The 26272-nt window shown below is 44.4% G+C and overlaps 1 protein-coding gene across 1 annotated transcript in view; it reads left to right on the top strand.

Moving 5' to 3' along the window:
• The window catches only part of LOC143788516 (coagulation factor XIII B chain-like), a 149681-nt gene extending 136411 nt beyond the window's left edge, over positions 1–13270 (top strand). Inside the window, exon 11 of the mRNA XM_077278227.1 lies at positions 12825–13270. Within this exon, the coding sequence (XP_077134342.1) occupies positions 12825–13036 (212 nt within the window). The 3' untranslated portion in view covers positions 13037–13270. The remainder of the gene's footprint in view (positions 1–12824) is intronic.
• Positions 13271–26272: the final 13002 nt, after the last annotated feature.

The raw sequence follows: 26272 nt of genomic DNA, 5'->3' as shown, positions 1-26272 counted from the left end.
CCTTACATTTATCCCCATTAAAGCTTATGTGTCATTTATTGGCCCAAGCTTCTAGTTTACATAAATCTTCCTGTAATATAAAATTGTCCTCCTCTGTATTGATTACTCTGCAGAATATAGTGTCATCTGCAAATATTGAAATTCTGCTCTGTATGCCCCCTACAAGGTCATTAATAAATATGCTAAAAAGAAGTGGGCCTAATACTGACCCCTGTGGTACCCCACTGCTAACCGCAACCCAGACCGAGTGTGCTCCATTAATAACCACCCTTTGTTTCCTATCCCTGAGCCAGCTCTCAATCCACTTACACATATTTTCCCCTATCGTCCACTGAGTGTCCTTGGTCCAGTCCGGAACTTACCTCTTCATAGAAGCTGATCAGATTAGTCTGACAGGAACGGTCCCTAGTAAACCCATGCTGATACTGGGTCATGAGGTTATTCCTCTTCAGATACTCTAGTATAGCATCCCTTAGAAAGCCCTCCAGGATTGTACCCACAGTAGAGGTTAAGCTTACTGGCCTATAATTTCCGAGTTCAGTTTTTGTCCCCTTTTTGAATATTGGCACCACATTTGCTATACGCCAGTCCTGTGGTACAGACCCTGTTATTATAGAGTCTTTAACCCCTTCACCCCCAAGGGTGGTTTGCACGTTAAAGGGGTTGTCCACTACTTTCAATTAACCCCCCTATGTATCCCCCCGGGGCCCCTGATGATTTGTGTAAATACCTTCTTTAGCCGTTTTCGCTTGTGAGCGGCGCTATGCTGGTGCCTGAGTCCGGGTCACGTGACCCCCAGGCTTCAGCCGCCGCTCATTTCCGCCGACGTCACGTCAATTTCCAGACTCTGGAAATTGACGTGACGTCAGTAGCAGGCGTGTCCCCAGGCTCCACAGACAGCAGTCACTCAAAGAGTGACTGGGCTGTGGGCGGGACTGAGGCTGCCTGCGGGGCCGTGCTGGGGGCGGGCGGGGCTAGGCAGGGATGTGCGGGCGGGCGCCGGTGCTGTGCGGTCCCCGGCGCCGGTGCTGTGCGGTCCCGGTCCCCGGCGCTGTGCGGTCCCGGGCGCTGTGCGGTCCCGGTCCCCGGCGATGTGCGGTCGCCGGCGCTTTGTGGTCCCGAGCGCCGGTGCTGTGCGGTCCCGGTCCCCGGCGCTGTGCGGTCCCGGGCGCCGGGGCTGTGCGGTCCCGGGCGCCGGTGCTGTGCGGTCCCGGTCCCCGGCGCTGTGCGGTCCCGGTCCCCGGCGCTGTGCGGTCCCGGGCGCCGGTGCTGTGCGGTCCCGGTCCCCGGCGCTTTGCGGTCCCGGTCCCCGGCGCTGTGCGGACCGGTATGTGCTGGGGGGTGGTGTGTGTGTGTGTGTCTGTCTCTGTGTGCAGGCATCGTCCAATGGGACAACAAGTCCCATCGGGCTCTGCCTGCTACAGTGGCAGTGAGTGACACATTAGCCAATGATGGGACAGTAGTAGTCCCATCATCCGGCTAATGTGTTGAATGTAAAAAAAATAAATAAATAAAAAATACACATATACAGTACATACATACATACATACATACATACAACACACGCCATGCGACAACATGCACCATGCGGCGACATGCACCATGCAACGACACGCAACATGCGCCATGCGCCGGCATGCGCCATGTACCATGCAATGACATGCGCCATGCGACGACATGGGACGACATGCGCCGACATGCGACATGCAGCATGCGACGACATGCGCCATGCAACTACATGCACCATGCGGCGACATGCACCATGCAACAACACTCACCATGCGGCAACATGCGCCATGTGACGGCATGCGACATGTACCATGCAATGACATGCGCCATGCGACGACATGGGACGACATGCGCCATGCGATGACATGCGCCATGCGACAACATGCGACATGCAGCATGCGACGACATGCGCCATGCAACTACATGCACCATGCAACGACACTCACCATGCGGCAACATGCGCCATGCGACGGCATGCGACATGCACCATGCAATGACATGCTCCATGCGACGACATGGGACGACATGCGCCATGCGATGACATGCGCCATGCGACAACATGCGACATGCAGCATGCGATGACATGCGCCATGCAACAACATGTGACATGCAGCATGCGACGACATGCACCATGCGACGACATGCACCATGCGACGACATGCGCCATGCAACTACATGCACCATGCGACGACATGCGCCATGCGACGACATGCGGCATGCGACGACATGCGGCATGCGATGACATGCGCATACAGTACACATACATACAGAACATACAGACATACAGTACATACATCCATTACATACATACATACATACATATAGACATACAGTACATTAAACATAGATTACATACTCACCATCACTTGTCACTTTGATCCCCGAAGCCATTGTCATCTGTAAAAAATATTAAAATAATAAACAAACACTATACTCCCTGATCCGCAGAAATCCAATTAAAACGAGTGTCCCTCGACGATCTCCCGTGGAGAGCTGGAGCATCTGCTGATGCAACCACTCACCAGGGGCTCCAGGAAGACAATGAGGGGAGGAAGGTTTCCTTCCACAATGTATTCCCCACAATGTATTCCTACGCCCCTGTGAGAAAATAGTCCCTAGTCTCACTTTATGGCATGCTGTATGAGAAAGTTCCCACGCAGCTTTTTGCCATAAAGTGAGACCAGTGAACTTTAGTAACCTCAGTGATACACTGCAGGAGCCATTGCCTCCTGTCAGTGTGTCACTGAGGGTCCTATAGAGCGGTGACATCAACCCTAACCGTAAACGTGACAGAAATACGTGGCACTTTAATACGTGACACTGAAATACGTGGCACGTGGCACTTACATACGTGGCACTTTAATCCGTGGCACTGAAATACGTGGCACTGAAATACGTGGCACTTACATAGGTGGCACTTACATAGGTGGCACTGAAATACGTGGCACTTACATAGGTGGCACTTACATAGGTGGCACTTAAATCCGTGGCACTGAAATACGTGTCACGTGGTACTTAAATACGTGGCACTTACATACGTGGCACTTACATACGTGGCACTTACATACGTGGCACTTATATACGTGGCACTTACATACGTGGCACTTACATACGTGGCACTTATATACGTGGCACTTATATACGTGGCACTGAAATACGTGGCACTGAAATATCGTGGCACTATGTCAGAAAATGTTCATTAAACGGTTAGGGGTGAGGTTAGGGGTAGGGTTAGGGTTAGGGTTTGGATCCCTTTATCACCCTGATGGTGGTGGGTGGTGTTTCAGTGTTTTTTTCAGTTTTTTTCTATAAAAACACATGCGTTTTTAACGCAAACAAACGCATGTGCTTAAAAACGCATGCGTTTACATAGACAGCAATGCATTTTTTTGCCGCAAATAAACGCATGCGTTTTTTTGCGGCAAAAAAACTATGAAACTGAGCTGTGAAATGATGAATCCGGCCTTGGAATCCGTTTTTTCATGCATGTTTCCATTCAAATCATGCACATTTTCCATTTATTTACTTATTTCCAAAAACGGCATTAAAACCGCGCATAAACCGCACCAAAAAAAGCATCAAAACTGCACCAAAAACTGCATCAAAACTGCACCAAAAACTGCATCAAAACCTGGTACAGTTTTGCAGTTTTGGTGCAGTTTGCAGTTTTGGTGCGGTATTGATGCAGTTTTTGGTGCGGTTTTGATGCAGTTCTTGGTGCGGTTTTGATGCAGTTCTTAGTGTGGTTTTGGTGTGGTTTTGATGGAGTTTTTGGTGCGATTTTGGTGCGGTTTTTGCGCAGTTTTGATGCAGTTTTTGGTGCAGTGTTGATGCAATTATGGTGCGGTTTTGATGTGATTTTTTTCAGTTTTGATGCATTTTTTATGCAGTTTTTTGCACGGTTTTGATGCATTTTTTAATTCGCTTTTGTTGCGGTTTTTGCGCGGTTTTTAGGCGTTTTGGTGCGTTTTTGAAAGGTAAATAAAGATGTATTATTGAACAAAAAAAAGATTTGTGATGTCATTATTGTCCAACCTCCTCTTTTACATTTGTCCAACCCACACTCCTTTAAACACACAGATAGACAGAGATGATAGATGAAATGGATAGACAGATCTACATATAGATAGATCTATAGATGCATACATCTATCTATTCATATATCTATCTGTAGATGTGTCTGGATAGATATCTATTGATAGATGTATGGATAGCGTAGGGTGTGTGTCCACTGTCCGGATTACATCCGAATGAGCTGCAGATTGTATGCTGCGTACTTGTAGTTCCATCGGATGATGCCTGCACACACACCCCAAAAGACCCCCCCCCCCCCACAGCCCCGCACACATCCGAAGAGCCCACAGACATCGCACACACCTGAACAGTCCCGCACAGCGCAGCACACATCCGAACAGCCCGCAGACCCCGCCCGCCCACACATAGACGCACACCGTCACCGCCCACACACTTCCATCCTCCCGAGCTGCTGCGTTTCTCGGACCCACATCCGCAGCAAAACTGCAGATCTTTTTTACATCTGCGGTTTTGCGGCGGATGTGCCCAACTCAATGAAAGTCTAAGGCCATGTTCACACATAGCGGTTTTTACCGCGGATCCGCGGCGATTTTGATGCTGCGGGTCCGCAGCAGTTTCCATTGCGTTTACATTAACATATAAACCCTATGGAAACCGCAAACCGCTGTGCACATGCTGCGGGAAAAACCGCGCAGAAACGCAGCGGTTTAAAACCCGCAGCATGTCACTTCTTTGTGCAGAATCACAGCGATTCTGCACCCATAGGAATGCATTGATCCGCTTACTTCCCGCATGGGGCTATGCCCATGATGCGGGAAGTAAGCAGATCATGTGCGGTTGCTACCCGGGGTGGAGGAGAGGAGACTCTCCTCCAGGCCCTGGGAAGCATAAATAGTGTAAAAAAAAGAATTAAAATAAAAAATGATGCTATACTCACCTCTCAGCGCTGCACGCGGCCGTCCGGTATCAGGGTTGGTGTGCGAGCAGGACCTGTGGTGACGTCGCGGTCACATGACCGTGATGACGCCTGGGTCACATGATCGTGACGTCACGAAGGTCCTTCTCGGCACAGCATCTTTGGAACCGGACCGCCGGGTGCAGCGCCGAGGAGATCGCGACGTCAGAGGGTGAGTATAGCCAATTTTTATTATTTTTTACATTACTATTGATGCTGCATATTGCTGCATATGCAGCATCAATAGTATAGGCGGAAACCCGCAGCGGAAATAGCGGAACAAACCGCGATAAATCTGCAGGGATAACCGCAGCGGTTTTGCCCTGCAGATTTATCAATTCCGCTGCGGGAGAACCTGCAGAGCACGCCGCAAAGTGTGCACATGGCCTAAAGGTGCAGAAACGCTGCAGTTCCGCACAAAAGAAGTGACATGCTGCGAGAAAACAAAGCTGCGTTTCGGTGCGGCCTTTTCCGCAGCATGTGCACAAGTCTGCGGCTCCCATAGACTTATATTGGTTGTGCACTACACTGCGGATTTGATGCAATTCAGTGCGGCAAAAAACGCTGCGGATCTGCAATCAAATCCACAATGTGTGCACACAGCCTTAGCATTTAGGGAACCTAGCCAAAAAGCCAAGCAAAAAACAAGTGTGGGATTGCACTTTTTTTTGCCATTTCATTGCACTTTGAATTTTTTTCACATTTTCTGCTACACGACATGGTAAAACCAATGATGGCGTTCAAAAGTAGAACTTGTCCCGCAAAAGATAAGCCCTCACATGGCCGTATTGACGGAAAAATTATGGCTCTGGATAGAAGGGGAGCGATAAACGAAAACAAAAAAGCTGCAGGGGTGAAGGGGTTTAGAAACATGGATATGGACATACCTATGGAAATAGACATATATCTGTATGTATCTATCTATCCCATATCTATCTATCTATCTATCTATCTATCTATCTATCTATCTTTCCCTCTATCTGTGTGTAATGGAGTGTGGGTTGGACAAATGTAAAAGAGGAGGTCGGACAGAAATGACATCACAAATCTGTTTGAAGCTAGAGGAGGGAGAGGAGGGAGGGGTTTGGGTGTGTTTTGGAGAGGGTGTGCTAGGTTCAGGCTTAGTAGCAGTGCAATGCATCATGGAACTTGTAGTATTAGAGCACAATGACTCAGGAGAAAGGAAGTTGTCGATTAACCCCATGAGAGCTGAATCCAGCACTAAAGTGGGCTGCTACAGCATGATAAAAGGTAATATTGCTAAAATAAACACAGTAGATGTTTTCAGTGGCACATAATAGCAAGATTTATGAAAAAAAAAAAGAAAGGTTATAGTAGTGGACAACTTCTTTAATGACCGGGCCAATTTTTACAATTCTGACCACTGTCCCTTTATGAGGTTATAACTCTGGAACGCTTCAACGGATCTTGGCGATTCAGACATTGTTTTCTCGTGACATATTGTACTTCATGATAGTGGTAAAATTTCTTCGATATAACTTGCGTTTATTTGTGAAAAAAACAAATATTTGGCGAAAATTTTGAAAATTTCGCAATTTTCCAACTTTGAATTTTTATGCCCTTAAATCACAGACATATGTCACGCAAAATACTTAATAAGTAACATTTCCCACATGTCTACTTTACATCAGCACAATTTTGGAACCAAAATTTTTTTTTGTGACGGAGTTATAAGGGTTAAAAGTTGACCAGCAATCTCTAATTTTTACAACACCATTTTTTTTTAGGGACCACATCTCATTTGAAGTAATTTTGAGGGGTCTATATGATAGAAAATACCCAAGTGTGACACCATTCTAAAAACTGCACCCCTCAAGGTACTCAAAACAACTTTCAAAAAGTTTATTAACCCTTTCAGGTGTTTCACAGGAATTTTTGGAATGTTTAAATAAAAATAAACATTTAACTTTTTTTCACACAAAATTTATTTCAGCTCCAATTTGTTTTATTTTACCAAGGGTAACAGGAGAAAATAGACCCCAAAATTTTTTGTACAATTTGTCCTGAGTACCCTGATACCCCATATGTCGGGGTAAACCACTGTTTGAGCGCATGGCAGAGCTCGGAAGGAAAGGAGCGCCATTTGACTTTTCAATGCAAAATTGACTGGAATTGAGATGGGACGCCATGTTGCATTTGGAGAGCCCCTGATGTGCCTAAACACTGAAACCCCCCACAAGTGACACCATTTTGGAAAGTAGACCCCCTAAGGATCTTATCTAGATGTGTGGTGAGCACTTTGACCCAACAAGTGCTTCACAGAAGTTTATAATGCAGAGCCGTAAAAATAAAAAATCATATTTTTTCACAAAAATGATCTTTTCGCCCCCAATTTTTTATTTTCCCAAGGGTAAGAGAAGAAATTGGACCCGAAAAATTGTTGTGCAATTTGTCCTGAGTACGCTGATACCCCATATGTGGGTGTAAACCATTGTTTGGGCGCAGGGCAGAGCTCGGAAGGGAAGGAGCGCCATTTGACTTTTCAATGCAAAATTGACTGGAATTGAGATGGGACGCCATGTTGCGTTTGGAGAGCCCCTGATGTGCCTAAACATTGAAACCCTGTACAAGTGACACCATTTTGGAAAGTAGACCCCTTAAGGAACTTATCTAGATGTGTGTTGAGCACTTTGACCCAACAAGTGCTTCACAGAAGTTTATAATGCAGAGCCGTAAAAATAAAAAATCATATTTTTTCACAAAAATGATCTTTTCGCCCCCAATTTTTTATTTTCCCAAGGGTAAGAGAAGAAATTGGACCCGAAAAATTGTTGTGCAATTTGTCCTGAGTACGCTGATACCTCATATGTGGGTGTAAACCATTGTTTGGGCGCAGGGCAGAGCTCGGAAGGGAAGGAGCGCCATTTGACTTTTCAATGCAAAATTGACTGGAATTGAGATGGGACGCCATGTTGCGTTTGGAGAGCCCCTGATGTGCCTAAACATTGAAACCCTGTACAAGTGACACCATTTTGGAAAGTAGACCCCTTAAGGAACTTATCTAGATGTGTGTTGAGCACTTTGACCCAACAAGTGCTTCACAGAAGTTTATAATGCAGAGCCGTAAAAATAAAAAATCATATTTTTTCACAAAAATGATCTTTTCGCCCCCATTTTTTTATTTCCCCAAGGGTAAGAGAAGAAATTAGACCACAAAAGTTGTTGTGCAATTTGTCCTGAGTACGACGATACCCCATATGTGGGGGTAAACCACTGTTTGGGCGCATAGCAGAGCTCGGAAGGGAAGGAGCGCTATTTTACTTTTCAATGCAAAATTGACTGGAATTAAGATGGGATGCCATGTTGCGTTTGGAGAGCCCCTGATGTGCCTAAACATTAAAAAAACCCACAAGTGACACCATTTTGGAAAGTAGACCCCCTAAGGAACTTATCTAGATGTGTTTTGAGAGCTTTGAACCCCCAAGTGTTTCACTACAGTTTATAACGCAGAGCCGTGAAAATAAAAATTCTTTTTTTTTTCACAAAAATGATTTTTAGCCCCCAGTTTTGTATTTTCACAAGGGTATCAGGATAAATTGGACCCCAAAAGTTGTTGTCCAATTTGTCCTGAGTACGCTGATACCCCATATGTGGGGGGGAACCACTGTTTGGGCACATGACAGAGCTCGGAAGGGAAGGAGCGCCATTTGGAATGCAGACTTAAATGGATTGGTCTGCAGGCGTCACGTTGCATTTGTAGAGCCCCTGATGTACCCAAACAGTACAAACCCCCCACAAGTGACCCCATATTGGAAACTAGACCCCCCAAGGAACTTATCTAGATGTGTTGTGAGAACTTTGAACCCCCAAGTGTTTCACTACAGTTTATAATGCAGAGCCGTGAAAATAATTTTTTTTTTTTTTCACAAAAATGATTTTTAGCCCCCAGTTTTGTATTTTCACAAGGGTATCAGGATAAATTGGACCCCAAAAGTTGTTGTCCAATTTGTCCTGAGTACGCTGATACCCCATATGTGGGGGGGAACCACTGTTTGGACGCATGACAGAGCTCGGAAGGGAAGGAGCGCCATTTGGAATGCAGACTTAAATGGATTGGTCTGCAGGCGTCACGTTGCATTTGCAGAGCCCCTGATGTACCCAAACAGTACAAACCCCCCACAAGTGACCCCAAATCGGAAACTAGACCCCCCAAGGAACTTATCTAGATGTGTTGTGAGAACTTTGAACCCCCAAGTGTTTCACTACAGTTTACAACGCAGAGCCGTGAAAATAAAAAATCCTTTTTTTCCCACAAAACTTATTTTTTGGCCCCCAGTTTTGTATTTTCCCAAGGGTAGCAGGAGAACTTGGACCCCAAAAGATGATGTCCAATTTGTCCTGAGTACGCTGATACCCCATATGTTGGGGTAAACCCCTGTTTGGGCACACGGGAGAGCTCTGAAGGGAAGGAGCACTGTTTTCCTTTTTCAACGCAGAATTGGCTGGAATTCAGATCGGATGCCATGTCCCGTTTGGAGAGCCCCTGATGTGCCTAAACAGTGGAAACCCCCCAATTATAACTGAAACCCTAATCCAAACACACCCCTTACCCTAATCCCAACAGTAATCCCAACCACTCCTCTAACCCAGACACACCCAACCCTATTCCCAACCGTAAATGTAATCCAAACCCTAACCCTATCTTTAGCCCCAACCCTAACTGTAGCCCCAACCCTAGCCCCAACCCTAGCCCTAACCCGAGCAATAACCCTAGCCCTATCACTAGCCCTAACACTAGCCGTAACACTAGCCCTAACCCTAGCCCTAACCCCAACCCTAGCCCTAACCCTAGCCCTAACCCTAGCCCAACCCTAGCCCTAACCCTAACCCTAGCCCCAACCCTAGCCCCAACCCTAACCCTAGCCCTAACCCTTACCCTAGCCCTAACCCTAGCTCTAACCCTAGCCCTAACTCTAGTCCTAACTCTAGTCCTAACGCTAGCCCTAACCCTAACCCTAATAGGAAAATGGAAATAAATACATTTTTTAATTTTTTAATTTTTCCCTAACTAAGGGGGTGATGAAGGGGGGTTTGATTTACTTTTATAGCGGGTTTTTTAGCGGATTTTTATGATTGGCAGCCGTCACACACTGAAAGACGCTTTTCATTGCAAAAAATATTTTTTGCGTTACCACATTTTGAGAGCTGTAATTTTTCCATATTTGAGTCCACAGAGTCATGTGAGATCTTGTTTTTTGTGGGACGAGTTGACGTTTTTATTGGTAACATTTTCGGACACGTGACATTTTTTGATCGCTTTTTATTCCGATTTTTGTGAGGCAGAGTGATCAAAAACCAGCTATTCATGAATTTCATTTGGGGGAGGCGTTTATACCGTTCCGCGTTTGGTAAAATTGCTAAAGCAGTTTTATTCGTCGGGTCAGTACGATTACAGCGATATCTCATTTATATCATTTTTTTATGTTTTGGCGCTTTTATACGATAAAAACTATTTTATAGAAAAAATAATTATTTTGGTATCGCTTTATTCTCAGGACTATAACTTTTTTATTTTTTTGCTGATGATGCTGTATGGCGGCTCGTTTTTTGCGGAACAAGATGACGTTTTCAGCGGTACCATGGTTATTTATATCAGTCTTTTTGATCGCGTGTTATTCCACTTTATGTTCGGCGGTATGATAATAAAGCGTTGTTTTTTGCCTCGTTTTTTTTTTTTTTTTCTTACGGTGTTTACTGAAGGGGTTAACTAGTGGGGCAGTTTTATAGGTTGGGTCGTTACGGACGCGGCGATACTAAATATGTGTACTTTTATTGTTTTTTTTATTTTATTTAGCAAAAGAAATGTATTTATGGGAATAATATATATATATTTTTTCTTTATTTAGGATATTTTTTTTATTTATTTTTTTACACGTGGGGAATTTTTTTTTAACTTTTTTACTTTGTCCCAGGGGGGGACATCACAGATCATTGATCTGGCAGTGTGCACAGCACTCTGCCAGATCTGCGATCTGCTGTGCAGGGCTGCAGGCTTACCAAGCGCCTGCTCTGAGCAGACACTCGGTAAGCCACCTCCCTCCCTGCAGGACCCGGATGCTGCGGCCATCTTGGATCCGGGACCTGCGGCGAGGAGGGAGGTAGGAGACCCTCGGAGCAACGCGATCACATCGCGTTGCTCCGGGGGTCTCAGGGAAGCCCGCAGGGAGCCCCCTCCCTGCGCGATGCTTCCCTATACCGCCGGTACACCGCGATCATGTTTGATCGCGGTGTGCCGGGGGTTAATGTGCCGGGGGCGGTCCGTGACCGCTCCTGGCACGTAGTGCCGGATGTCAGCTGCGATATGCAGCTGACACCCGGCCGCGATCGGCCGCGCTCCCCCCGTGAGCGCTGCTGATCGGTGATGACGTACTATCCCGTCGGTGGTCATACGGGCCCACCCCACCTCGACGGGATAGTACGTCAGATGTCAGGAAGGGGTTAAAGATTAAAAATAATGGTCTATCAATGACAGTACCTAATTCCTGCAGTACTCGGGGGTGTATCCCGTGTGAGCCCGGAGATTTGTCATCTCTAGTGATTTTTAGACGCCGCCGTACGTCCTGCTGGGTTAAGCAGGTGACATTTAATGGGGAATTTTTGTTATCACTGATTATGTTGCTAGTCATGGGATTTTCTTGTGTAAATACTTTTGAAAAAATGTAATTTAGCATATTGGCTTTTTCCTCAACCACCATTTCACGCAGACTATTTTTAAGGGGGCCAACACTATAATTTTTTAGTTTCTTACTGTTTATGTAGTTAAAGAATATTTTGGGATTATTTTTGCTCTCTCTGGCAATGAGTCTCTCTGTCTCAATCTTTGCTGCCTTAATTTGCTTTTTACAGAATGTATTTAATTTTCTGTATTTATTTAATGCCTCACCACCACCTACTTGCTTTACTTCTTTAAACGCTTTCTTTTTGTCACTTATTGCGCCCCTTACAGCTCTATTTAGCCATATTGGTTTCCTACCGATCCCACAGCACATTTGATCTGGGACACAAATTTTCTATAGAGTGCCAGGACGACATGGCAGCTCGCCCATGACTACCGGCCTCTGGTACCCGACACAAAACACAGTCAGGCTCAGTTGGTCCCCTGTCTATTTTGAGGCCATCTGGCACATAGTGAGGCGAGTCACTACAGTTAGGAACCATCCTAATTGTGTACAACTTGTTACGGTGGGATGGCTTTTTTGCTATTTAATCAAAATGGTGTCAACTATGTACCCTACGTTTTTACATGTATTATTACTACTTATATACTTACTAAAGGTATCCATTCATTGTTTTTATTCTAGGTATAGTGTGTTAATGGCTACAGTGTGAATGTGAACCCGCACATTGTTCTTATACTAACAAGAATGCTGGCTGATGGTTTCGGTTTAGCTTTAGTGTCTTATACTTGATACATTTGCGGGATGGGCCACTTCCCTTTTGGGTTTTGCACCTTATTTTTACCTTTCCACAGGCAGGTGAAAAACAGTCAGGAACAGGCCCTGTTCTGCCCCCATCTATTTTGAGGCCTGCTGGCACATAGCAAGGTGAATCCTTAGAGTCATTGATTAGGTACACCATGTCACGGTTGGATCGTTTTTACGCCATTTCATTAAAATAGTGTTAATCAAGCACCCTATGTTTCTTTACATGTATTATTAGTGCTTATTTACATATTTCAGGGTGTACATCCATTGTTTTCTTGTAGAATTTTATGTGTTTCATATTTAAGGTTACCTTTTACATTACATTAAATGCTAAAATCTAGAAAGTCTTTAATATGCTTTGTTTCCCCCTATAATTACAGAACCGTGTGTTATATCCACAGAGGAGATGGACAGAAGCCGCGTGCGTTTGAAATGGAACTTTGGGACCAATTTTTTCTTACACGGAGAGTTTGTGGATTTTGTATGTAAATCTGGATATGAAAACTATGAGTATAAAATGGCTTATGCCTTAAGAAGTCAGTGCAGATTTGGGAATCTTACCTATCCAAAATGTATACCACGACAAAGATAAATGTATGAATCTGCATGTATACGTGTATGGAGTACAAAAATCTTTCAGTGGTAAAATATTTTTAAAGGAACTAAATATAATCTTATTTTAAAGCAGATCTCACAACAGATTTTTTCATTACAAATGGCATACATACGGAATAGATAGATAACCTTGACCTGATAATCATGCTTTGTTTTAATCATCCATGTTAGAATTGCTATGTAATCCGATATTAAATTTTAACTCAGTCTCAGCCCATCTAGTCTGATTGACATCTTCCCAGTGTCGGTCCTCCCTGTTGATAGCTTACACTGCTTAATTGTCAGTGTGTCTGGGCGGGTGGACAATGATGCACTTGGACTCGTGAGCTCCATCACTCTTCAGCTGGACTTAGAAAATGCTCACACAAGCCTCATCAGGTCTAAAGGTACCGTTACACTAAACGACTTACCAACGATCACGACCAGCGATACGACCTGGCCGTCATCGTTGGTAAGTCGTTGTGTGGTCGCTGGGGAGCTGTCACACAGACAGCTCTCTCCAGCGACCAACGATCAGGGGAACGACTTCGGCATCGTTGAAACTGTCTTCAACGATGCCAAAGTCCCCCTGCAGCACCCGGGTAACCAGGGTAAACATCGGGTTACTAAGTGCAGGGCCGCGCTTAGTAACCCGATATTTACCCTGGTTACCATTGTAAAAGTAAAAAAAAAAAAACACTACATACTCACATTCTGATGTCTGTCACGTCCCCCGGCGTCCACAGGGTTAAAACTGCTTTCGGCAGGAGCGCTGCTAATATGCACGCGCCGCTGCCAAGACCTTCCCTGCACTGACTGTGTGTGTCAGCGCCGGCCGTGCATATTAGCAGCGCTCCTGCCGAAAGCAGTTTTAACCCTGTGGACGTATGTACTGGTTTTTTTTTCTACTTTTACAATGGTAACCAGGGTAAATATCGGGTTACTAAGCGCGGCCCTGCACTTAGTAACCCGATATTTACCCTGGTTACAAGTGAACACATCGCTGGATCGGCGTCACACACGCCGATCCAGCGATGACAGCGGGTGATCAGCGACCAAAAAAAGGTCCTGATCATTCCCATCGACCAACGATCTCCCAGCAGGGGCCTGATCGTTGGTCGCTGTCACACATAACGAGATCGTTAGCGGGATCGTTGCTACGTCACCAAAAGCGTGACGTTGCAACGATATCGTTGACGATATCGTTATGTGTGACTCAGCCTTTAGTTCAGATGGCCTAAAAGAAAACAAAAAAAAAAGGCACATAATGTATGTAAGAGCAATATGACAAGAGTCAAAGTAGGGTAGAGGTGTTCACTTTATACAGTTGTGCTGCAATGGGCACAACTTCATTGTAGGCCGTGGATGGAAACATGATGCAGCCACTGTCCTTGTCCTTGTTGTAGAAGATGTGTTCCATAAGATTATATACATCTTTGGGAATGTCTGCCTTTTATATCACCTACGATTGGTAGTAGCTACTAATCACATAGCCAATTATTCAAGCTTCTACTTTAACTATACACTCCCTGACAGAAGTTATGTCGCTTATCCATGTTATGTAAATAAAAGCTAATAATCTGATGTTAAATTCATCCATTGGTTGTATAAATTGTTCTTTTGAAAGTTGAAACGCTCCGAAATGTGGTTTAGGTTAAGAAAATAAATTGGCATCAATGCAGAAATATTGATCAGTTAATGGACACAGAATGGTCAGATTTTGGCAAGACAAAAGTTTTGTCGCCCACAGAAAGTAATGTGATATTCAAACAAATAATTAACTTAACTTAAAATACACATATATGTTGCATAACATTGGTGAATGAAGTTGTGGTGCTATTAGAGTCATATTTAATATTTTGTGTGACTTCCATGAGCTTGAAGGACTGCATCCATGAGGTTCAACAAAGATTCATACAATTTATTAATGTAATCATCAGGAATAGCAAAAAATGCAGTCTTACATGCCTCCCAGAGTTCATCTAGATTCTTTGGTTTTGTCTTCCAAGCTTCCTCTTTCATCCTACCCGAGCACATGCTCAATGATGTTCATGTCTGGTGACTGAGCTGGCCAGTCCTTGAGCACCTTGATCTTTTTTGCCTGGAGGAACTTTGCTGTAGAGATGGATGTATGAGATGGAGCACCATCCTGCTGCAGAATTTGACCCCTTTTATGATTTGGAATATAAGAGGTAGCTAATACTTCTTGATATTTTAGGCTATTGATATTCCACCTTGCAAATGTTTTGCACACCCCCATACTGAATGTAACCCCAGACGATGATCTTTCCACCACCAAATTTAACTGTTTTCTGGGTGTATTTTGCATCCATACGGGCTCCAGTAGGTCTCCTGCAGTATTTGTGGCGGCTGTGGTGTAATTCTACTGAAGATTCATCAGAGAAATCCACCTTCTGCCACTTTTCCAGCGTCCATCTGTTTAGCAGGCTGTGGGACTTTGCAAATGCCACACGGCTTTTTATTTGCCTTTTGTTTAGTGCTGGTGTTCTAGTTGACACAGGGACTTGAGGTGACCAGGCCTGTTGGACCTCTACTGCAGTGGAAGAGGGTCTTGCTTTGGATTTTCTAACCAACAAACTTCCCCCTGAGCAGTTGTCTTGCGGGGTCTGCCGGACATGGGCTTGTCAAACACATCTCCAGTCTCTTCAAATCTTTTTTTAATTCTTTGTACTTGACGTTGAGACACATTAAAGGTGCCAGCCACCACTGCAATGGATCTGGTCTTCAGGCTCTTGATAATCCAGGCTTTGGTCGCAGGGTGGATTTTTGGCATGTTGTCAGAGCTCAAGTTGCAGTTCAAGTGAAGGTCTGGGGTGCTGGGTTTCTTTTTATACACGCACATTAATTAACCGATCATTTACTGAGCACAGGTGAGGATGTAAACTAGGATTGGGTGCACTATATGACCAGGCGACAAAACTTATGTCTTGCCAAAATCTGACCATTCTGTGTCCATTAACTGATCAATATTTCTGCATTGATGCCAATTTATTTTCTTAACCTAAATCACATGTTGGAGTGTTTCAGCTTTCAAAAGAATAATTTATACAACCAATGGATGAATTTAACGTCAGGTTATAAGCTTTTATTTACATAACATGGATAAGCGACATAACTTCTATCAGGGAGTGTACATGTAATACTAAATGGCGTGGATAGGAATTTACCTTGGAATACTACTAAGTATCATTTTTTTCCCACCAATATGGTGGCCTTATAGTGACACTTTTACACCATGTGCATCACTTCCTGTCATGAATGCATGTTGTACCACACGATTGGATAGTAACTGGGTGTTATTGACCTTACATTGCTATGGTTTTCCACCAATATGGCCCCTGATCGGAGACACTTTTTTCATGTATGTCACATGCACATTTTGTATCACATAATCAGACTAAAACAGAAAGTATGTCTCGTCACCGCTTTTTTATGTGGATCTTTCTGTTTTTTTTTATTTGTGCAATAAATATATTATTTCAGCATTGAAAAGGAGTGCCAAGTTCTATTTTTCGTCTTGTTTATGGACTGGAAACCTACTTCAGCACCCTAAAGAGTGCCACATAAGCCTAATACAAACTATTCTAAATAAAGGCAACGCAGTCCTGCGTTTTTCATGGTCACTGTACATCTTCTACATCTAAATAGAAGTCATTGAAAATTCATTATCTTGGTTCTTTGGATGGTGGAATAAAGACTTATTTTTGGAATATATTTTGTATCATAAATGATAATGCTTCTTGGAAGAAAACAAAGGCACATACAGCTTTAGACCGAATGCATCCGGTCGTATTACAACTCCATACAACCAGGGTTGGACTGAGGTGTCTGGAACCCACAGGAGACATTGACTCCAGGGTCCCACACTACAACCAGGGCCATATTTGGTGTTCATGCTGCTATAGGCACTTTAAGTTGTCATTCCCCATACTGGTAAGTCAGAACAAGAGTATGTGCACACAACATTTTATTCAGGGTGGCTCCAATACCCAACTGAAAAAGCATTAAATAAACGCTAAAGAGACTAAATATATGCGCTGCAGTGCAAAAATTACTTGCTTTTCATATGTTTGGTCTTTTGAGCTTCTTTTAACCACTTCAGGTTTGCAAAGATGCAAAGTGTTTCAACGACGTGACCCAACCATTCCTCAGACGGATTAAACTTGGAAGTTACATAGTTACATAGTTATTAAGGTTGAAGGAAGACTTTAAGTCCATCTAGTTCAACCCATAGCCTAACCTAACATGCCCTAACATGTTGATCCAGAGGAAGGCAAAAAAAAAAACATGTGGCAAAGAGTAAGCTCCACATTGGGGAAAAAAATTTCTTCCCGACTCCACATACGGCAATCAGACTAGTTCCCTGGATCAACGCCCTATCAAGGAATCTAGTGTATATACCCTGTAACATTATACTTTTCAAGAAAGGCATCCAGTCCCCTCTTAAATTTAAGTAATAAATCACTCATTACAACATCATACGGCAGAGAGTTCCATAGTCTCACTGCTCTTACTGTAAAGAATCTGCATCTGTTATTATGCTTAAACCTTCTTTCCTCCAGACATAGAGGATGCCTCCTTGTCCCTGTCTCAGGTCCATGATTAAAAAGATCATCCGAAAGGTCTTTGTACTGTCCCCTCATATATTTATACATTAAAAAAAGATCACCCCTTAGCCTTCGTTTTTCCAAACTAAAGAGACCCAAGTTTAATAATCTATCTTGGTATTGTAGACCCCCCAGTCCTCTAATAACCTTGGTCGCTCTTCTCTGCACCCCCTCTAGTACAGCTATGTCTTTCTTATACACCGGAGACCAGAACTGTGCACAGTATTCTAAGTGTGGTCAAACTAGTGACTTGTATAGAGGTAAAATTATGTTCTCCTCATGAGCATCTATGCCTCTTTTAATACATTCCATTATTTTATTTGCCTTTGTAGCAGCTGCCTGACACTGGCCACTGAATATGAGTTTGTCATCCACCCATACACCCAGGTCTTTTTAATTGACGGTTTTGCCCAGAGTTTTAGAATTAAGCACATAGTTATACATCTTATTACTTCTACCCAAGTGCATGACCTTACATTTATCCCCATTAAAGCTCATTTGCCATTTATCAGCCCAAGCTTCTAGTTTACATAAGTCAGCCTGTAATATAAAATTGTCCTCCCCTGTATTGATTACCCTGCAGAGTTTAGTGTCATCTGCAAATATTGAAATTCTACTCTGAATGCCCCCTACAAGGTCATTAATAAATATGTTAAAAAGAAGAGGGCCCAACACTGACCCCTGTGGTACCCCACTGCTAACCGCGACCCAGTCCCAGTGTGCTCCATTAATAACCACCCTTTGTTTCCTATCCCTGAGCCAGCTCTCAACCCACTTACACATATTTTCCCCTATCCCCATTATTCTCATTTTATGTATCAAGCTTTTGTGTGGCACCGTATCAAAAGCTTTTGAAAAGTCCATATACACTACATCTACTGGGTTCCCTTGGTCCAGTCCGGAACTTACCTCTTCATAGAAGCTGATCAAATTAGTCTGACATGAATGGTCCTTAGTAAACCCGTGCTGATACTGGGTCATGAGGTTATTCCTCCTCAGATACTCCAGTATAGCATCTCTTAGAAAACCCTCCAGGATTTTACCCACAGTAGAGGTTAAGCTTACTGGCCTATAATTACCGAGTTCAGTTTTGGTCCCCTAGTTGCTCCCTAGTTTAACCCCTTTCTGCCATTGGACGTACTATTCCGTCCATGTGGGGTGGGCCCTAATTCCCAAGGACGGAATAGTACGTCCAGCACGATCGGCCGCGCTCTCGGGGGGAGCGCGGCCGATCGCGGCCGGGTGTCAGCTGCCTATCGCAGCTGACATCCGGCACTATGTGCCAGGAGCGGTCACGGACCGCCCCCGGCACATTAACCCCCGGCACACCGCGATCAAACATGATCGCGGTGTGCCGGCGGTACAGGGAAGCATCGCGCAGGGAGGGGGCTCCCTGCGTGCTTTCCTGAGACCCCCGGAGCAACGCGATGTGATCACGTTGCTGCGAGGGTCTCCTACCTCCTATCCCTGCAGGCCCCGGATCCAAAATGGCCGCGGGGCTGCATCCGGGTCCTGCAGGGATTACTTCCGGGTGCAGAGCAGGCTGCAGATGAAAGCTGCAGCCTGCACGGCTGTAAGCGAGATCGGTGATCTCACAGAGTGCTGTGCACCCTGTCAGATCACCGATCTGTAATGTCCCCCCCTGGGACAAAGTAAAAAAGTTAAAAAAAAATTCCCACATGTGTAAATAAAAAAGAAAAAAAAATTCCTAAATAAAGAAAAAAATATATATATTATTCCCAAAAATACATTCCTTTATCTAAATAAAAAAAATCAAACAATAAAAGTACACATATTTAGTATTGCCGCGTCCGTAACGACCCCACCTATAAAACTATATCACGAGTTAACCCCTTCAGTGAACACCGTAAAAAAAAAAAAAAAACGAGGCAAAAAACAACGCCTTATTCTCACACCGCCAAACAAAAAGTGCAATAACATGCGATCAAAAAGACGGATATAAATAACCATGGTACCACTGCAAACGTCATCTTGTCCCGCAAAAAACGAGCTGCCACATAGCATCATCAGCGAAAAAATAAAAAAGTTATAGTCCTCAGAATAAAGCGATGCCAAAATAATTATTTTTTCTATAAAATAGTTTTTATCGTATAAAAGCGCCAAAACATAAAAAAATGATAGAAATGAGATATCGCTCTAATCGTACTGACCCGACGAATAAAACTGCTTTATCAATTTTACCAAACGCGGAACGGTATAAACGCCTCCCCCAAAAGAAATTCATGAATAGCTGGTTTTTGGTCATTCTGCCTCACAAAAATCGGAATAAAAAGCGATCAAAAAATCTCCCGTGCCCGACCATGTTACCAATAAAAACGTCAACTCATTCCGCAAAAAACAAGACCTCATATGACTCTGTGGACTCAAATATGGAAAAATTATAGCTCTCAAAATGTGGTAACGCAAAAAATATTTTTTGCAATAAAAAGCTTCTTTCAGTGTGTCTTACAGCTGCCAATCATAAAAATCCGCTAAAAAACCCGCTATAAAAGTAAATCAAACCCCCCCTTCATCACCCCCTTAGTTAGGAAAAAATAAAAAAAATAAAAAAATGTATTTATTTCCATTTTACCATTAGGGTTAGGGCTAGGGTTGGGGCTAGGGTTAGGGTTGGGGCTAGGGTTAGGGTTGGGGCTAGGGTTGGGGTTGGGGCTAGGGTTGGGGCTAGGGTTAGGGTTGGGGCTAGGGTTAGGGTTGGGGCTAAAGTTAGGGTTAGGGTTGGGGCTAAAGTTAGGGTTAGGGTTTGGATTACATCTACGGTTGGGAATAGGGTTGGGATTAGGGTTAGGGGTGTGTCTGGGTTAGAGGTGTGGTTAGGGTTACCGTTGGGATTAGGGTTAGGGGTGTGTTTGGATTAGGGTTTCAGTTATAATTGGGGGGTTTCCACTGTTTAGGCACATCAGGGGCTCTCCAAACGCGACATGGCGTCCGATCTCAATTTCAGCCAATTCTGCGTTGAAAAAGTAAAACAGTGCTCCTTCCCTTCCGAGCTCTGCCGTGCGCCCAAACAGGGGTTTACCCCAACATATGGGGTATCAGCGTACTCGGAACACATTGGAGAACAACTTTTGGGGTCCAATTTCTCCTGTTACCCTTGGGAAAATACAAAACTGGGGGCTAAAAAATAATTTTTGTGGAAAAAAAATATTTTTTATATGCATGGCTCTGCGTTATAAACTGTAGTGAAACAATTGGGGGTTCAAAGCTCTCACAACACATCTAGATGAGTTGCTTAGGGGGTCTACTTTCCAAAATGGTGTAACTTGTGTTTTCTTTTTTACTGTTTAGGTACATTAGGGCTCTGCAAACGCAATGTGACGCCTGCAGACCATTCCATCTAAGTCTGCATTCAAAATGGCGCTCCATCCCTTCCGAGCCCTCCCATGCGCCCAAACAGTGGTTCCCCCCCACATATGGGGTATCAGCATACTCAGGACAAATTGGAGAACAACTTTTGGGGTCCAATTTCTCCTGTTACCCTCGGGAAAATACAAAACTGGGGGCTAAAAAATAATTTTTGTGGGAAAAAAATGTTTGTTTTATTTTTACGGCTCTGCATTCTAAACTTCTGTGAAGCAGTCGGTGGGTCAAAGTGCTCACTACACCTCTAGATAAGTTCCTTAGGGGGTCTACTTTCCAAAATGGTGTCACTTGTGGGGGGGTTTCAATGTTTAGGCATATCAGGGGCTCTCCAAACGCAACATGACGTCCCATCTCAATTCCAGTCAATTTTGCATTGAAAAGTCAAACGGCGCTCCTTCCCTTCCGAGCTCTCCCATGCGCCCAAACAGTGGTTTACCCCCACATATGGGGTATCAGCGTACTCAGGACAAATTGTACAACAACTTTTGGCATCCAATTTCTTCTCTTACCCTTGGGAAAATAAAAAATTGGGGGCGAAAAGATCATTTTTGTGAAAAAATATGATTTTTTATTTTTACGGTTCTGCATTATAAACTTCTGTGAAGCACTTGGTGAGTCAAAGTGCTCACCACACCTCTAGATAAGCTCCTTAGGGGGTCTACTTTCCAAAATGGTGTCACTTGTGGGGGGGTTTCAATGTTTAGGCATATCAGGGGCTCTCCAAACGCAACATGGCGTCCCATCTCAATTCCAGTCAATTTTGCATTGAAAAGTCAAATGACGCTCCTTCGCTTCCGAGCTCTGTCATGCGCCCAAACAGTGGTTTACCACCACATATGGGGTATCGGCGTACTCAGGACAAATTGTACAACATCTTTTGGGGTCCATTTTCTCCTGTTACCCTTGGTAAAATAAAACAAATTGGAGCTGAAGTAAATTTTGTGTGAAAAAAAAGTTAAATGCTCATTTTTATTTAACCCCTTCACCCCCGGAGCTTTTTCCGTTTTTCCGTTTTCGTTTTTCGCTCCCCTCCTTCCCAGAGCCATAACTTTTTTATTTTTCCGTCAATTTGGCCATGTGAGGACTTATTTTTTGCGGGACGAGTTGTACTTTTGAACGACATCATTGGTTTTAGCATGTCGTGTACTAGAAAACGGGAAAAAAATTCCAAGTGCAGTGAAATTGCAAAAAAAGTGCAATCCCACACTTGTTTTTTGCTTGCCTATTTTGCTAGGTTCACTAAATGCTAAAACTGACCTGCCATTATGATTCTCCAGGTCACTACGAGTTCATAGACACCTAACATGACTAGGTTATTTTTCACCTAAGTGGTGAAAAAAAATTCCAAACTTTGCAAAAAACAAAACAAAATCGCGCCATTTTCCGATACTCGTAGCGTCTCCATTTTTCGTGATCTGGGGTCAGGTGAGGGCTTATTTTTTGCGTGCCAAGCTGGCGTTTTTAATGATAGCATTTTGGTGTAGATACGTTCTTTTGATCGCCCGTTATTGCATTTTAATGCAATGTCGTGGCGACCAAACAAACGTAAATCTGGCGTTTCGAATTTTTTTCTCATTACGCCATTTAGCGATCAGGTTAATGCTTTTTTTTTATTGATAGATCGGGCGATTCTGAACGCGGCGATACCAAATATGTGTAGGTTGGGGTTTTTTTTATTGATTTATTTTGATTGGGGCGAAAGGGGGGTGATTTAAACTTTTATATTTTTTTTATTTTTTTCACATTTTTAAAAACTTTTTTTTTTTTTACTTTTGCCATGCTTCTATAGCCTCCATGGGAGGCTAGAAGCAGGCACAGCCCGATCGGCTCTGCTATGCAGCAGTGATCATAAGATCGCTGCTATATAGCAGAATTGCAGGTGTGCTGTGAGCGCCGACCACAGGGGGACGCTCACAGCCACCGGCGATCAGTAACCATAGAGGTCTCCAGGACCTCTATGGTTACAATGGAGGAGCATCGCCGACCCCCGATCATGTGACGGGGGTCGGCGATGCGCTCATATCCGGCCGCACGGCCGGATGCGGTAGTTAAATGCTGCTGTCTGCGTTTGACAGCGGCATTTAACTAGTTAATAGGCGCGCGCAGATCGCGATTCTGCTCGCGCCTATTGCGGGTACATGTCAGCTGTTCAAAACAGCTGACATGTCCCGGCTTTGATGTGCGCTCACCGCCGGAGCGCACATCAAAGCAGGGGTCCCGACATGTGACGTACTATACCGTCACATGTCGGGAAGGGGTTAAACATTCCAAAAATTCCCGTGAAACACCTGAAGGGTTAATAAACTTCTTGAATGTGGTTTTGAGCACCTTGAGGGGTGCAGTTTTTAGAATGGTGTCACACTTGGGTATTTTCTATCATATAGACCCCTCAAAATTACTTCAAATGAGATGTGGTCCCTAAAAAAAATGGTGTTGTGAAAATGAGAAATTGCTGGTCAAATTTTAACCCTTATAACTCCCTAACAAAAAAAAAAAATTTGTTTCCAAAATTGTGCTGCTGTAAAGTAGACATGTGGGAAATGTTACTTTTTAAGTATTTTGTGTGACATATCACTGTGATTTATTTGCATAAAAATTCAAAGTTGAAAAATTGCGAAATTTTCAAAATTTTCGCCAAATTTCCATTTTTTTCACAAATAAACGCAGGTAATATCAAAGAAATTTTACCACTATCATGAAGTACAATATGTCACGAGAAAACAATGTCAGAATCACCGGGATCCGTTGAAGCGTTCCAGAGTTATAACCTCATAAAGGGACAGTGGTCAGAATTGTAAAAATTGGCCTGGTCCATAACGTGCAAACCACCCTTGGGGGTGAAGGGGTTAATGTAATACAATTAAATTAAAAAAGCGGTCCCCAAAAGTTGGAAAAGAGGACTGAAAAGAAGCAAAAAAAAGTAGTTTTACTACAAAAGATGCCAATGTGTCCTGAAGTGTCTTCTGCCTGAAAAACTAATTAAATTCGCAGAAACCTAAAAGACATCGTGCGCCCATAGCTTTTAGATAATAGTTAAGCCTTCCCATACACTGACTAAAATTGTCAAAATCCACCAATATCGACACGTTCCACTGACAGTCTAATGTGTATGGGTGCTCCTGACTGATGATGTCCGAGGAGATAAGGATCCAGCATGTCTGATTTAGGGCTGAAGATCCTTATGTTCTCTAAATGATAAGCCTCCAGAGATGTCCGGCAGCGGCTCTCTTATAGAGAACACAGAAGCGCTTGGCAAAGTGAGCAGTCCTGTATATGAGACAGTTGCAGTAAAATACCGTATTTTCCGGCGTATAAGACGACTTTTTAACCCCTCAAAATCTTCTTAAAAGTCGGGGGTCGTCTTATACGCCGGGTACAGACAAATGTGCATATGGTGGGTGGGGGGGAGTGGTCCTGATGACGAAGAGAGGGGGCGTCTCACAGGAAAGTGTGAGTGGAGTAGCCCCGTTACCTCATTGCAGCAGCGTGGGGGTCTCTGTGCTGGGGAGCAGTGGCTCCTCATTGCGGTAGCATAGGGTTCCTGTGCTGGGAGCGGCAGCTCCTCTTCGTGCCGTGGGGGCTCTGTGCTGTGGGGCGGTGCACCTTCTTGCAGCGTCGGGGCTCCTCCGGCATCTCCTCAAGGCCCGGAGGCACCGGCAGCTCCATTGCTGCGATGCGGTGGCCTCCGGGAAAATGGCCGCTGGGGGCGGCGCATGCTCAGATTCAGATCTCGTCCCGAGATCTCGGGAGACGATATCTGAGTCTGAGCATGCGCCGCCTGCAGCGGCCATTTTCCCGGAGGCCACCACATCGCAGCAATGGAGCTGCCGGTGCCTCCGGGCCTTGAGGAGATGCCGGAGGAGTCCCGACGCTGCAAGAAGATGCACTGCCCCACGGCACGAAGAGGAGCTGCCGCTCCCAGCCCAGAAACCCTATGCTACCGCAATGAGGAGCCCCCGCTCCCCAGCACAGAGACCCCCACGCTGCCGCAATGAGGTAGTAGGGGGCTACTCCACTCACACTTCCCTGTGAGACGCCCCCTCTTCATCATCGGGACCACTCCCCACCCCAAAAGGCACATTAGTCACCGGCCCAATAAGACGATATACGGCATATAAGAAGACCCCCGACTTTTAAGATTTCACCGCACCGCACCGCATGGAGACAGTGCAATGGCGAATATGCCTGCCGGGCCCGGCGCGTATCCAATGCGCATGCGCCGGCGACCCAGAGCGGAAGTGTACACTCCGCTCTTGGTTGCCGTAGCAGCACATGCATTGTAAAAAAAGGCGCTTGCGCAAAAGGAGGATAAAGGAGGGAGTAAAGGGACAACAATACCTGCGTGTGGCATTAACCAACAGAGGAAACATTTAGCGAGAATAAACCCTGCCTATATTCAGAAAAATACCCTGAGAGCCACAATGTACGCACTGATGCACATGAATAAAGTTGAAACAATATGCACATGGGGGGGGGGGGGAGATGATAGGATGACCTCAAATAGAAGACATACAGGAGGAAACCAGCCAGGCGCTGATATAACAATGGCAACTGCATGGATGACTGCATAACTAGCACAATCATCAGCACGGAAATACAGCACCAGAACCACCGTTAGCACATAACTACATAACCAAGATTAGTACAGCCTTCACTTGCAATGTCAGGTTAGCCCCCAGTTATACACTTGTATCGCATGAAACTGCAACTCCCAGTATGTCCTTAACGATGGCAAGGAGATGATTGGAGTTGTTGTTACCAATCAACATCAAACTACGGACCATACAGGAACCACAGCACTGATTAGTAGCAGGCCAAAGCACTAGTAAAGATTGATACAGTAACTTAAAGGGGAGGTCCGAAGGCAAAGTAATTTTCATTCTAAATTCTTATCTATTTAGTGCTGTAATCTAAACTATTTTCAAATATACTTGTATGGAAATTTTCCTATCCTTCCTTAGCTACACTAACTGCTTTTCTTTCTTTTTTATACTTTGTTTTTGATGATGCTTTATTTGAGAATCCCAGTGCATGCTGTGATACTCAAATGAAAAGTTATCAAGGGGCAGAGGCTGCGGTATCTCCCCTCCCTGAAATGACACTTTATTTCAGGGAGGAGACAGAAGCTGCAGGAGTTACCACATCCTCTGCCCCCTCCCTGAAATAAAGTTTCACCAGTGATGCTCATTACAGGGGCTGGGCAAGTCCCTGCGCGCTATGCA

Source organism: Ranitomeya variabilis, chromosome 8 (assembly GCF_051348905.1).
Source record: "Ranitomeya variabilis isolate aRanVar5 chromosome 8, aRanVar5.hap1, whole genome shotgun sequence".
NCBI classification, from domain to species: Eukaryota; Metazoa; Chordata; class Amphibia; order Anura; family Dendrobatidae; genus Ranitomeya; species Ranitomeya variabilis.
This window is presented reverse-complemented; position numbering and strand designations above follow the sequence as displayed.